The sequence below is a fragment of the Mizuhopecten yessoensis genome, unplaced genomic scaffold, assembly GCF_002113885.1.
Source record: "Mizuhopecten yessoensis strain PY_sf001 unplaced genomic scaffold, ASM211388v2 scaffold11045, whole genome shotgun sequence".
NCBI lineage: Eukaryota > Metazoa > Mollusca > Bivalvia > Pectinida > Pectinidae > Mizuhopecten > Mizuhopecten yessoensis.
In genome coordinates, this window is record NW_018408851.1 from 107,155 (window position 1) to 122,780 (window position 15,626).

The window sequence follows — 15,626 nt, forward strand, 5'->3', positions numbered from 1 at the left end:
GTGACTCATATTCCTTTAAAAAAAGCGCATGCACACGCACACTACACACGTGGAGACACGTCCTTAAATCAGAGACGTATAAAGTTATATACGTCTCTGCTTAAATGACCTAATTAGCTGTTAATAGGACGTTAAACAAAATTAAACCAAACCCATGAAAAAACAAAAACAAATAAAAATCTTGATTGAAAAGAAAAGTAAGCAAACAAAAAAAAGTAATGATTGCTATCATTAGGGTAAAAAACAACTGTGGTCATATTGTATTATGGAAATATAACAGTTATAAGGAATAAAGGATATCTCAATATAATGCTTTAATCATGGCTGAATCAATATAGGTTTTTGCCTTAAATTAACCAGTTTAGCCATAAGATATGGCTTATATTCGATTTGATCCCCGATCATAATTATTGTACCGCTGAGTTCTGTAGGCTAACTAATCATATCAGAGACGTATTTATACGTCTCTGATCATATACACTGAATGGATTTGACGGTTGATTTTCCCCAAATGGGGCCTCATTCGGATGAACTCGCTCGATTAAAAAGGTCATATTTGACCAAAAAAAAGATGTTATTTGTATATTATTTTTATTAAGTTTATAAAACACAGAACTGCTGTTGGTGGAGCGCTGTGACAGATATTTGATTAAATAAAAAATAATACTTTGTGGTTGCAGCAAAACGATTTCTCCTTTTCGCACTGTCTGAGCATGCGCAGTCTGTATTTTCCACCAGTGACACTCGTACCAGTTGTGGGAGTAAAAACCACTTGATACAAATGATGCTGCAGAACAGAAGATGGACAAGATAAGAGATGACTGCAACGAAGAAAACTAGATATGTCAGTATGTCAAGTATTTCCACAATTGTAAGTGATTTTCGTAATTTCACCTTTGCATGCTAGCAGTCGGTGACAGACGATTTCTCAATGACACCCCTCTATGAAATCGGTGTGTAACATCATTGATTCGCTTTATATTTTTATACAAGTGGACAATAATACGAAACGAATGTGAATTATAAATGAGAATCAATACGTATTGGCTATGTGCAACTGTATTTTTAACAAAATTATTAAAATACATCTAACATAATCGTGTGCTTCTGCATTATTTACAAATTATTCTTCTGTAGCAATAACATTACACTGCATCAATATGCAGTATTAGCAGATAAGAATGATACTAGTGTGAGTAACATGAAAGCATCATTAATATATTGCTTCGTACAATCACTCGTGTTACATTTCACATTAAATTGTATCTCTCAATTCTGTGTTGTGAATATAAGGGGAATTGGAAACTTGGCCTTTTAGCTTGTGGAGAATGCATGTCACTGTCCACTATCGGTTAATTAAGTGATAGAGGTCAGGCAGTTACTAGGTACAGGCTGCAGCTCTGATAGTGCTTTTTCTCCGGGCACTCTAGTTTTCCTCCACCACCAACACCTTATGGTATATGTCCCTGACCTTAGATGTTGGACGACACAAGAAAACCAAACCAAACCCTTCTTTACAGCTGAAACTATCTCATAATGTCTCATTCAGTTCATACCTCTACAGTCGTGGCAACTTCACAAGCAATAGCCTGACCGGTGTCATCTCACAGGCCATGCACATATATAGCAGCGACCAGTGACAGACATTTTAAAAACATAATAACAACTTGCCAAGTTTCTATTCCATCTAATACATGTCTCTGGTCACTATGATGAAAAATATATACAATTTCATTGCTACCTTGACTTCTTTATACTCTGACATGTTGATCTAGAAACAATCTAGGAAAATCGCAAAAATGTAGCCCAGTGTAACGTCACACTATTGCTGTCAGTCTGATAAAAGATGTGAAAACTTAAGAAGTAGAGGTAGCAATATTTTAAATACATGTGGCCCTGCTACTACATTGTATATGATATTTAATCTGGATCACCAACCTATCATAGTTCTGTGTGCATAGAGGTTCATATAGTACAACCAACTCATGTTAATGTGTGGTCACTGGTGTCCTGAAATATTTACCATCGTATGGTATTGCCACTACATAAACCTACCAAATTAAGTTAGCATTCATTATGGCTATGAATGCCATCGACCAGTTGTTGACATTATCATTTTTAGCTCACCTGGCCTGGCGTCCGGCGTCAACTTTTTAGGTCACCTGAGACAAAGTCTCAAGTGACCTATTGCGATCGCCTTTTGTCCGTCGTCCTCAATTTTTATTTTCGACTTCTTTTCCAAAACCCTTGAACCAGTTTCAATGAAATTTTGCAGAAACCTTCCATGTCAAAAGGTCAACTAAAATTTACCAAAATTGTGAATTTCATGACCCTGGGGTCTCACGTTTCCCCCTGGGGAGGGAGTAAACTTACTATAGTTTACATAGGGAAATCACATTTTGGACTAAAATTTGTTTAATTGCCATTGGAAGTAATTCAATTTGGGTTAGCATTATCTGTATTGGATAGCAGTTTGATGGTATGCACATATCAGCCCTGACTGACCCCCTGGGGCTGATGGGTGGGGCCAAAAAGGGTTGAATTCACTGAAATTTCAAAAATCTTCTTCTCAAGACCCAGATATGATAAAATCAAATACTCTTCATAGATGGAAGGGTGTTAAGGTGCTTTACCAAATTTGTGAATTTCACGACCCTGGGGTCTGGCATTTCCCCCTGGGGAAGGAGGGGGAGAGGCAAACTTTGTGATGGTTTATAATGGCAAATGATACTTTGAATATTACATGTTGATAACTTGATTGGAAATATAACCTGCAGTTGACAGTTTGATACTTTGTAAATTTTGAGCCATCCCTACCCAAGGGCTATAGGGTGGGGCCCAATGGAATTTCTTCATTTTCTTTGTTTAGAATCAGAGGTGCTAGTTTCAAATACTTTTCAGTCTTACATCTGCATGCTAGATATTGAATAAGGCGGTTTTATTGTTTTTTGTCACTTTGATTAATATTTCTGTTGATGTTAAAAACAAATATCAACTCTAGTCTCGGTATAAATATATCCGGTGACCGTTAAGGCCCATGGGCCTCTTGTTACTTTAAACAACTTCTTCTCAATTACCAAGAGGCCCAGGCTGATGATATTTGACCAGTAGCATGCTGGGATGAAGAGCTACCAAGTTTGTTCAAATGAATGACCTTGACCAACTTTCAAGGTTACAGGGGTCAAATGTGTTAAAATCTTCATACAACTTCTTCTTAACAACCAAAAGGCCCAGGGTACTGATATTGGGCCTGTAGCATGTGGGATGAAGGATTGCAAAGTTTGTTCAAATGAATGACCTTGACCAACTTTCAAGGTTACAGGGGTCAAATGTGTTAAAATCTTCATACAACTTCTTCTTAACAACCAAAAGGCCCAGGGTACTGATATTGGGCCTGTAGCATGCTGGGATGAAGGGCTACCTAGTTTGTTCAAATGAATGACCTTGACCCACGTTCAACCTAATGTTCATGTTTGACATTCAAGGTCACAGGCGTCATATGTTTAAATCTTTTAATAGGTTCTTATGAATCAAACACCGATATTCTGTCTGTAGCTGTATTTTAGTCCACTTTTATGATTACAAGTGTGACATTAATACCAGGTGAGCGATGCAGGCCCATTGGGCCTCTTGTTATGATTCATAATTGTTGTGCTAGATACCACTGACTCTCCCCGGGCGATGGCTGTTCTATCAATTGAACAAGCATAATACGTGATACAGACATTATTTGAACTAATTGCTAAAAAATAATAAGTGTAATCAAATTTTGTATGAGAGAACAGATTCCCAAAAATGGTGAATACAAGTATTGAACTGCTTTCATGCCAGTTGGCATTCATAGTCAGTATGAATTCCAACTGGAAAAAGGCAAATTAAATCCAATTTGAATCTAACATCATCATATGACCTTGGTTGTTGGAAAGACGTTATACTCCAAACAAACATCACAAGAAACAAGTCCGTTTTCTTTTATGAATGATAATTTAGTTTTTTGATTTATTAAATGATATTTGAAATTTACACAAGAATGCATACCATTGCAATAAATTGGATAGTGTTAAGGGAGGTAGCTGGATTATGTTTGGGTATTATCTAAAGTAGATTTATCCTTAACTCCAGTAGAAGATTGTTCTCTGTCCAGTAAAAATCATTGTGTCTATTAAGTATATTGTTCCCATATGTGTGACAATTTGTCAACCAGGTAAAATAAAAGCAACATACAAAATTAAATAAAACATCATGAATTATTATATCAATGTTAAGATTACATTTTACTACTGTACTTTCAGTTTCATGAGGTGGTTTTAAAAATTGTCATATTCTTTAGTTATATGTAGTGATGGGCTGCATGATGATAGATTATAATCGAAAATTGATCGGTTTGCCCTTTCTGATTATCGATTACAAATTCCATAACTGATATAATCGGTTCATCATTGAAATCAAAGTATTTAGATGTCTTCCATGTCAAGTATGCTTTGAAAGTATAATTTTCCCTATATGATTGATAAAAATGCATAGAAGTTGCTTGATAACCATTAATTATGAAAGAACGAAACTTAATCTTGTATAGTTAACAACTCTTTCTGTTGATGTTTTGGTAGTGTTCTCACTTTATTTGGGTGTTCAGTCCCGTAAAATTATGAACCGATTATGCAATCAATCATTGATCGGTTTACTACCTCTGATTACAAACCAATTATCGATTATGATTTTAAACCGATTGCCCATCACAAGTTATATGGATAACTAGCATAAATGACATGTAATCTTTTTCATTACAAATGATGAAATGACAAAGTACATGTATGTACCATATACATATGTCCTGCTTGTCTTTGGTGATACTATCCTATATTTACTGAAAGCTTTGGAACTTATTGATTCCTTTTTTTTCATGCATGTTCCCATCGTGGTTCAGGAAATAATTATATGATATTGTTGAATATCATTACTTTAGTTCAAATTTACCCATGTAAATAAGATACTGTAAGCAAACTCTTTCAGGTTTTATCACAGGAAATATTACCCTGTCTTCCAATGTCATGTAAATGTTGGGGAAATGAAGGATGCAAAATTTGATACACCTGAATCTTAGTAATGAAAAATCATGTATAAAAGATTTAAATTCATTCAGTTAAAAAATGAAGAATAATCAGGAAGACAGATGCTGCTCAGAATGTGTTATCAAATGTTTTTAATCAGATTGAAATGTATAAATAATGACAATTTATATGTATGATAAGATGAAGGACATCTATTAGAAGGAGGAGTTATACATCCACCATGTACCTGACTACCCAGTATGTTTTTCTACCATCTGACAAGTGAAACTGGTTTCTCTTGTTTTATATATGATTTATCGAGGTCTCGTAAGTAATAACAACACTATAATCCAATGTGGGCAATGGAACCGAAACCAACAAGCAAACATTCGTTAGATACATATTACTTATAACGACAGTAAAGAGTAGACAAAGGAATTTGTCAAATTTTCATGGCAATTCGCCCCTTTTACAAGACAAAAACATGAACACTTAAGTACTACAACATATAACAAAGATAAACACAGTCACTATGAGACAATACTAATACATAAAATACATTAACTATAAACCAGTTATCACTTATGAAATATGCAGCTGTTATTGCATATCCCCTTGGTTAGCTTGCAACTGAAGGGGAAAGTGAAGGATAATTATTGTAAATACACATGGGCCTCATGAGCGTCCTGTATTCTTGAAACTTCAGGATCAGTGTTCTTGTTCTTTTGAGTAATATACACTGCCCTCCAAAAGTTCTGTTACATTCGCATTTTTCGATATGTAATTAAAGAACAGAATTATTCCAATCTTGTTTTTATTATCATTTGTATATATATTATTGATTTTATTATGTTAAGTTAACATAATGTTACAAAAATGAGCTATCATGTTAATTGTCAAAAACATTGTAAATCCTTTAACCACGTGCTATAATCACAGCCTGTATACGGTCAGGCATACCCCTCATCAAAGTTCTACATCTCCTAGCAGGTATTCCATCCCATGCAAGCTGTAAGGCAGCTTCAAGTTCCCTTAGGTTTCTGCTCTTGTGTCAGCGAACTTCCAAACCCAGATCTCTCCACAAGTTTTCTATCGGGTTCAAGTCGGGACTGTGGGGGCCACTCCAAAGACCCGGTGGCATGGGGCACCGTCATTCTGGAAGAAATAGTTGTTTCCATAGCCTGGTAGATGTGCTGATGGTACCTCGTTGTTTTCTAAAATGTCAATTTATTTGGTTCCGTTCAGATTTCTTTTCAAAAGAGGGAGGTATCCAGTCCCTCGACTGTACGACATTGCACCCCAAACTGTCACACCACCACCACCAAACTTAACTGTAGGCACTACACAGTCTAGCCACAATTGTTCATTTGCCCTTCTTCTCACATACGTCCTGCCATCTGTTTGGAAAATGGTGAACCTAGACTCGTCGGTCCATAAAACAGTCGACCAGTCCACCCATGTCCAATTTGCATGGTTCTGTGCAAATGTACCCGACGATGGGTAGTAGTCAAAAGTGATTTTTTCGACAGTAACACAATCTTTCAATCCGACACTGTGTAATAATCTCCTCACTGTGGTATTCGACGCCACCACACTATTTTGGATCCACTCTGTTCGAAGCCCCGGAACGGTATCCTTGCAATTTCTGAGGCAGGCCCGGACTAATAATCTATCATCTATCGAGGGGTAGAAATCGGTGGCTGGCCAGAACGTTCTCGATCCTCATAGTTCCCGGTATCTTGGAACCGTTAAATAGCCCAGTACACGTTTTGTCCGAAACAAAAGAGAAACAGTAAAACAACTATAGACAGGTTCTGGATAAGAAAAGTATGCAAATGCACCAAAATCCGCGATGAAAACATTCACTTACCTGCTGGTTCCAAGAATCCTTGCAGTTTTGGCGGCAGCAACACCATTGCGATGGTAGAAAACACACTGGAATCGTTCTTCTCTTGTCATTCGCTGCATTTCCTCTCATGAGTATTTGCAAAGTGATGGAATAGAACAACTATACTTAAGGGATAACAAATAATCAATGAATGGTGAATAGTGATGTATTTTGTCATTTTGAATTAAATTCAAATTAAAGACTGAGTAACATTTGAATAAATCTAACAAATCTCAAACATCTGAGATTTATGTAAAATGTGAAATAACAGAATTGTTTGACAAAACCCTTTTTTTTGTGATTCAATTTGGATAATCAATGATCGCAAATCATCTTAATCACATGAGCTCCCTTTTCATCAATAGAAAGAAAATTATTTTTTCCAATAGTTTTGTCAAAGATAATTTAATTTCAGCAAAATTTAACATATGTAACAGAACGTTTGGAAGGCAGTGTATAATCGTGACACAAATTTGTTACTATTGATTGATGCATGATTTAAAACTATTAGGAATTTCTTGTCGCAGCTTAATTTTTGCCTTTTTTGCCCTCTGTTGTGAGAGAGAATTTATCATTATAGCAATGTTTGTAAATAACCTAATATACATGTAATTAAATGTAAAAGACAAATTCAATATTTGGCGAAAATGGATTTTACTATCGTAGTGCGACGATTTCCCTGTATACATTACAGTAATTTGAGAGTACAGATTTGTTACTAATGTGGATCATATGAGAGAACGCAGAATCGTGATTTATATTGAGACACCAGATCTAGATTTGTTTCTGGTTCATTGAATTTTTAATATTGCAGCACCAGATGTTATAGCATTGGCTAATTTCCACTGTTTGGAATGTAGGCCAGGTGCAATGGTCTGGTTCCAGCTGACAGTTAAACAAGCAGTACTTCCTGGCAGCTGCCTGTAAATTATTAGCATTTTTGTGTACAGGTCAGCAACTCAAATGTAGATTTTTGTAAGTCAGTTTCGTAGGTGTTTATAACTTGATGGTTTATGAAACTCAATAGGGTCTGATTGACCTAAGCGGACATAACCTGCTGATCTTAAGTACTTTCAACCCATATCATCACTTTTACACCTATTAGTCATATCACTGATGCACAGAGATAACATGGGGAAATTTCAGTCTAAGTAAAATGACTGTGATCAGTCTTAGCATATAAAATTTACAAATCATAGACAACAGTTACATATTATAACTAATTATAGCCTCCTGAATTTTTTACTTACAATTAATGTACATTTAGTGATTGATAATTATTCTTGAGAATAAGTTCACTCTATCGGATAGAAATCATAAGCATTGTTTGTTGGGCATCCTTTATAGTGTGTAATTGGTTGGTATATAATATGCTAATATAGATTATTTGGAAGAATCTGAAACAGATTATGAATTGATTAATATTCAATTTGGTTATAAATTTTCATATATAATCCATTTTATTCATCAGTATTTTCATAGTATTCTGACAATAACGGGAAAAGCAGTATGTTTTTTTTATGCCATCAATTTATGATATTTAAAATAAAAAAAAAACAATCTAAAATAATCAGTTTAAGATTTCAATCTATCATTGGAACAACTGTGTACATGTTATATTGTGAAATGTCAACCATTTTCGTTCGTTTGTTCTAGAGGTCTGAATTGAGGAGGTTGTTGATAGATTGTGTATTTTTCATGACATACTTTACTGGTGGATTTTGATGTGTCATCTGCCTTGTTTTATTATATATATTATATATCATTAGTGACATAGGTTCAATGATGTAGGCCGTTACACACATATGTATAGCACTAGTTTGTACTTACAGCGGATACATATATATAGTCTAATATGTGTTGGAAAATTGGCGACAGGAAAGGTAAAGTGATACACACAGCACATACGCATACTCATGTCCTTTATTAGTCAGTGACACAGAGGTAACACAGAGTACACAAACACCCACACTGTACAAACTCTACTATCAAATTATTGTCATTTTCATGTTGTCATGCTTTTGGATATTAAATCACTATATATAACGTGGATTGTGAGAAAATGAAGTGTTTAAGATAAATGACGCACCATCTGTTGAGGAGAAAACTAGATGATGTTACTCTTTAAATATTAGCACACTTGCGTACGATATTACTAGTATCAAATAATTTATAGATTTGATGTTTAATTTATGGTTATTGAATGGGGATGGGGGGAGAGTTGAATGATAACAAGTTAAACTTTTGTGACAAAATGTTCTCAATCAGTGAAGAGACGGTAGTTGATATGAACATTTGAACCTAATGTTGTTAAAAGAATATTACAATACTGATCATTGTATTGCATATGTAGGGTTGTTGTTCTTTACAGTAACTTGCACTATTGCTAACTATTGAAGATACCTATGTATGCTGCCTATCATATCAAATAGATGTAACCACCGTCTATGATACATCAAATCTCCTTGTAATTACCGTAATGTTGAACAATCACCTATATGGGCTTCCCCGTATTGTTACAGAACTGGTATAGACTACCATCTGTTGTAAGAGTTCATTTATGTGTGATAGTTCAAATTGCTTCAGTTGTATAAGATTCATGATATATACAGAGTTATAAATCAATGCAGGTGTGAAAAATGAAAAAAAATAATGAAAAAGACTTCACAGTATGTATGGCCTATAGCTACTTAATAATATGTTGATTTTACTACCTACAGGCAATACCAGTCTCTGATGCGACCTGGATGATTTAGCTGAAATCTGACCTAGGTGTTGCCATGGAATTACTGGAGTTGGCACGCCACCTGAAGCAAGAACAGCTGTTTGTAACATCGGAGCGCTTTCAGCTGCAGAAGCTGTTTGACGAAGTGAAGCATGTTGCCGAGGGCCTGTACCACGAGTCATGGGTCACGCGGGAACAAAAGGCATGTCTCGACAGTCTTATCTTCTCACCTCAGAATATGGCACCCAAAGAGTGTTGTCGTAGGGCAAATCATCTACAGTGGACAAACTTTGTAGACAGTTACAAACATCTTAGTTATCATGATTCCAAGTATGGAGAATTTCTCGCCTTTTTGCGGGAGAATCCAAGTCTTCTGGCCCACTGTGTAGAGACTGGAGAGAAATCCAGCAATGAATACACTCTCAAAGTGGTGCCTCTGCTGGTGTCTTCCGTGTGTGGGAATTGTCTCCTCCTGGAGGACGAACAGATAGCCCTCCGGATGATGACCACACTAGCAGAACTTCAGCTGGCGACTAATGATGACCCTCGACGACTACTTCGCAAAGGATCCTGTGCTTTCAGTGTTATGTATAAGCTGGTCTTAGACTCGTTGTTTTCAGCGAAACTGTTTCTTACGGCTGCTCTCCATGATCCAGTTATGCGTTTGTTGATGGAGGATGAATGGTTTTATGATATTGATCCACAAAAAGCTCTTGTGCGGTTTCCTCCACAGGAACGTATGAAGAGATTTGGTGAACCAGGTACTGACGATTATACAAAGAAGTTTCAAGAATACAGAACGTTCATTGTGGACAAACTAGTAGTACTTGCAAATAGATTTATTAATTCACTCAAGAACAACATCCATTGTTTTCCAGCGGGAATGGGATGGCTAGTATCACAAATTTACCACATACTGACCAAGGCAGGTAAGCTATCGGGAGAAAAGGTACAGGCAATATGTGCTGACCTTGTTTTCTCCTTGTTCCTCTGTCCCGCTATTTGTGATCCTGACCCTCATGGTATCACGTCCGACATACACATCAGCCACATCGCAAGACACAACCTGATGCAGATTGCACAGATTATACAGGTTCTGGCCGTGTCACAGTGGGAGGAGGGCTCCAGAGTCACAGACCTGTACGAGAGGTTTGAAAAGGTAATGCTTGTTACATTGCACATGTACAATGTCCCGTATCAGTATGACAGGTCTATAAAGTGACACTAATTATTACCTGTAGTATGAAATGCGATGAAAGGACATGGTAACAACATAAAATGTATTACAGATTTTGTCTTTAAAACATTATTAAATATCTCTGGGTTAGGAGGGGTCTACTGGCTCATAGACCCTGTCTGGTCTATAAAGACCAAAGGGGTCTATGAGCCCGTAGACCCTTCCTAACCCAGAGATAACGAATTTGTCACCCTGACAAACTTTGATAACCTTTTTTTTTGAAAAATTATAAGTCACTTTGTGAGTTTGAGTTGTACCTGACTGCTACCAAAATAGCCCTTACCGGACGCCTTTTGGCAATATTTCGGACAACACACAACCATATTTGTAATAAGCACCCTAGTGGCCCCCTCATTGCCTGTTTCTTTGAATTTGCTGCCGTTTTAGATTGCTTGTAGGCTAATTCATCATGTGAATGATTGGCAAACCTTGAACGCTTGTGTGTGTCATACGCCATCTTTATTGTTATGAAGAGCGATTTTAGTTTGAGTTATCTACCCTCGCACATGCTTTTATAGACCCCGGCGGAGTTGGGTCTATAGAAATATAGACCCTGCCAAGATATCCAATCAGAAAGAGTGTTACAAATTAGAAGGGTGACAATATTACATATCAGCACTGACAATTTATTTTTACCTGATATCTTTAACAAATTCATAATTATATAAGTACATTAATTTGGTATCCTGTCAAAAACTTATATTTTCATGTTCTTGTGTGTATAAGGGTGAAAATGTTGCCTGTCTTTCTAGCATTCATTGGATGCAATGTAGCTGTACAGAGTTGATGAATTAGATTACATTTCACATGTTTAAGTCATGAAATTATAGTTACGTAGCTCTGTTTAATCATGATAATAATTCCATTGATAAGTTTCTTGAAAAATGTTTCTGGTTGTATAAACCTAAACTTACATGTACATATGTAAGTGGTATTTTATTTTTTAACAGTTGTTTGCTACATTTACATGTATGTGTATTAACAGGGTTGTGTGTCGGGACTGTTGGATGCATTAATACATGGTATAGGTACAGAGCTGCCTGGGACAGGGATTGGGCTTGGCCACACCCAGAATCTGACCCGCTCCTCCGTACTCATCACCTTACCCCAGCTCAACATGGTGGTACGTATTCAAATATTAACAGCCCAACGATGTGAATAGGATTTCAAGGTAAGGGATGTATTTAAATGTGAAAATGCCTTGCCTACGTGAGAATGTTCAGATTTTATAAGATGTTTGGATGTAAATTTAATACACACAGGATGGCCATATATATATATGCCTGTTTTCTAAACATAATGTAAAGATGGAGTTTAGTTGTCATTGATAGTTAGTGGTAATAACTCTGTAACATGAAACATTCACTGTACATTTACTATGAGAATAGCAGGTGAACAACATGACTAACTCAATTGCAGGTACATTACAAACATACTGGTAATTGTCAGAAGGGTACCACCCATTGTTTCATGGTTTCCAGTGTTAATTTTGTATTGTCCTGTGTTGAGTATTTATCTAGGTCTGTGTTACGATGGGTAGGGTTACTGTGCTCACTGTTGTATTGGGATAGGTGTGTTTTATCTTACATGTTGGGTTCTGTGGTCAAAGTTTTATTTGTTTTAAAAAGATGTTTTCTGTTTTGCAGGTAGGGTTTCTGCGCTCTGTGCTGCCTATAGTGGATGAGAGTGTGGCTGAGCGTAAACAACTAGAGGACCTTATCCAGGGTCTACCCTCCAATCTCAATACCAGCACCAACAGTTTGGTCAGTACGCCCTCACAGACACCACCAGGTACACCATCCAGTCAGAAAAAACTCTCCAAAGGTTAGTATTATTACCCAAAAACCCTGACCCCTCACAAACCCCAGCTGACATACCTCCCATCAGAGCAATCCTCACCACACAGCTCTCTGTGGAAAGATATCAAAGACAGGTTTCATTGGTATCCTTTGATTTTCTATGGTAGAAAATAATTCTTATGTAATGTCTACAATTTTTTTTTTTTTTTAATTTTCACAATTTTGTTGTAGTGGTCCATGCATTTTTCTGCATATATATTCCTTATTATGAGCTTTTGTTAAACAGGTGCCAAGAAGAAGCTGGCTTTGACCCCAGGGACTGGTAACCATGATGATGCTCTGTCACCTCAGCCAGGGGACACAGACTCCTCAGCAGGAAAGGAGGCAGAGGATGTTTTAATTCTTTCCCTTGGTACAGATATAGACTGTCCTGGTATGATGACAGAAAACAAGGTTTTATCATGGGAACAGGAAAATAAACGTCGGAAAGTAAAATATCAAACACCAGCCGGTTTATTTGCTGGAGATGGCCCTCCAGTGGAGATCCACGAAAAACGTACCCGCTTCTCTCTTTCTCAGGATCAGGAATCTATAGGTAATCAATAATGATAACAACTTTTTATAGCAGTCTGCATCAGTGTGCTGTCTGACTTTGTGGGGGTGGGGGCGGGGGCTGCAACATTAATTTACCTTATATTTTGACCTTTTGAAATATGTTTGCTGTAAGCAAGTTGGCAGATGAAAATGGAGGCATTATATCAAGGTTTTACTGTAATTCAACACAAAGTAAGCTATTCCATCCATTACAATGACAAAATTTATATAAAGTGTATCTTAAGTGGTAAGAAAGAGAAAAACTCCTAGAAAGAATCAATTTGACCATGTCTTGATTTATATTATTATATATCAGGAAACACAAGTGATATCCAGGAGGCTATATCAGAAGCTGCATCCAGTCATTCAGTTGGGTCAGTGGATATGGAGAATGATGACGACAATGATAACTTCTCAGATATGATCTCTGCTAATGTGAGTGGGCGTGGCACCCCTAATATCAGTGGACGGGACACACCCCTCTCCCAGGCGGAGAGTGAGCAGGAACAGGAGGCCCCAGCCCCAGCCTTACCAGAGACAGTGCAGAAGTCAAACAGGGTGGATGTCACCGACAGATTTGGAAAGTTTGAATTAGAGCGTATGTAGTTTGTGGCAGATTTCTTCTTCTTTTTAGCTAAGAGTCCAGATATAAACAGGGGTATGATATTTAAAGAGTATTTTTTTATCTGATAATACATTTCCTTACTCAAAATTATAAATATTATAAAGTAATAGTATTAATTTAAGGACATGAGTATTAAAAAAACAATTAAATCTCTTTTGTCCGTTTTTGTATTGAATTTGGTATTTAGGCATATCATTTCTATAGTTCTATATAAATTTAAGTCTTTAAGAATACAGGAAGCAGGATTTTGATGTAAGAAAGATGATTTACCAAAGAGATGATCTCTAATATGTTAGATCATTGAAGACTAAGAGTTTTGTATGTTAGATTATTGAAGACTAAGAGTTTTGTATGTTAGATCATTGAAGACGAAAAGTTTTGTATGTTAGATTATTAAAGACTAAGAGATTTGTAATCTGTGTATTGTAGGAGATGAGACAAAGTCTACAGTGAGTGATACATGGAGTACTGATGTCCTGGCTAGTGACTCTGAGCCTCCAGAACAAAACCAGTTTGATCGTCTGGAGGAAATCCGCGAGGAGATGGTGCGACAGAGTCTGCTGGCAAGGAATGATGTAAATATTTACCCCCGGTTATTGTTTTTGTGATTGATTTTGATTTGTATTTATTTAAGTAAGTTATATAATAATGTATAGAAAAAAATGTGATACCACATGATGTTATTTTATATTATGAAATTATCAAATAAAAGAACCTTTTTCTTTGAATGATTTGTAGCAGGTTTGGGAGGAAATATATATTATTGTTTATTTAGAGTTTAGAGTCTACATATGCTGCTGTATTGACCAAGGCTACATTCGCATATACTGGTTGAAACGGTATGTGTTGCGCAGAAATGTTCCACGATAAACGAACGCACTTGGACCGTTCTATAAGCAGAGCTAAAAATGCACAGTTTCGGAAAATAAAAAACAGTGTTGCAAGAATATTATTACCTTCTTTCATCGGTCCACTGAATTACGTAACGTATCTTAAAAACTACATGTGACTTGACATTGTTTTAGAAAGAAATAACGCAAACGGGCAAAAGTCAGCATTTTAGTTTCGGTCAGGTTCGTCTGGACCCCTAAATCTACACGTACCAAATTTTCCTGAGGTCAGCCTCGGTCCAGATCCATCATACCTGTTGTTTTCTTTACAGGTTCAACTGTTTCAACCGGATACCCGAATGTAGCCCTACTGTTGTACCTCTATAAAAGCAAAGCAGTTTTAGAATGATACCTATGAAAATAATCCTGTTTTAAAAATAACATTGAAAAAGTTCAGTGTTGTACAATACTCCTTTCATAAAAATAACCGTTTTGTAAAAATAAAGTCCTAAAAGTAACCTGTAAAAACTACCAAGTTTTAAAAATAATTCTGTTGTATCAGCTTCATTGATGTATGAATAACCCTGTTGTAAAATAATTTATGCATATAGTGTTGTAGATATTTTCCTTTTTGGAAAACAAATTAAGGCTTATTTTAGGAATGTTTAGAATTAGAAGAGTAACAGCACTCAAAGTTTCACAATATTATATATTTTCCTGTTTGACGTTGGTTAACTTTATGTTGACTGTTTGATTTAGACTGTGTCTGACTTGACTGTTTGATTTAGATTGTGTCGGAGGTATCAGAGACTGTGTTTGACTTGACTGTTTGATTTAGATTGTGTCTGAGGTATCAGAGACTGTCTGACTTGACTGTTTG

At 36.3% G+C, this 15,626-nt stretch overlaps 1 protein-coding gene across 3 annotated transcripts in view; it reads left to right on the forward strand.

Moving 5' to 3' along the window:
* The first annotated feature begins 723 nt into the window (after nucleotides 1-723).
* The window catches only part of LOC110464958 (GTPase-activating protein and VPS9 domain-containing protein 1-like), a 43,717-nt gene continuing 28,814 nt past the window's right edge, over nucleotides 724-15,626 (forward strand). For all 3 annotated transcript variants that reach the window (XM_021520466.1, XM_021520465.1, XM_021520467.1), the window contains exons 1-8: nucleotides 724-871; nucleotides 9,657-10,820; nucleotides 11,884-12,021; nucleotides 12,545-12,722; nucleotides 12,984-13,292; nucleotides 13,608-13,889; nucleotides 14,346-14,491; nucleotides 15,535-15,559. In XM_021520466.1, the coding sequence (XP_021376141.1) occupies nucleotides 9,717-10,820; nucleotides 11,884-12,021; nucleotides 12,545-12,722; nucleotides 12,984-13,292; nucleotides 13,608-13,889; nucleotides 14,346-14,491; nucleotides 15,535-15,559 (2,182 nt within the window). In that variant the 5' untranslated portion in view covers nucleotides 724-871; nucleotides 9,657-9,716. The remainder of the gene's footprint in view (nucleotides 872-9,656; nucleotides 10,821-11,883; nucleotides 12,022-12,544; nucleotides 12,723-12,983; nucleotides 13,293-13,607; nucleotides 13,890-14,345; nucleotides 14,492-15,534; nucleotides 15,560-15,626) is intronic.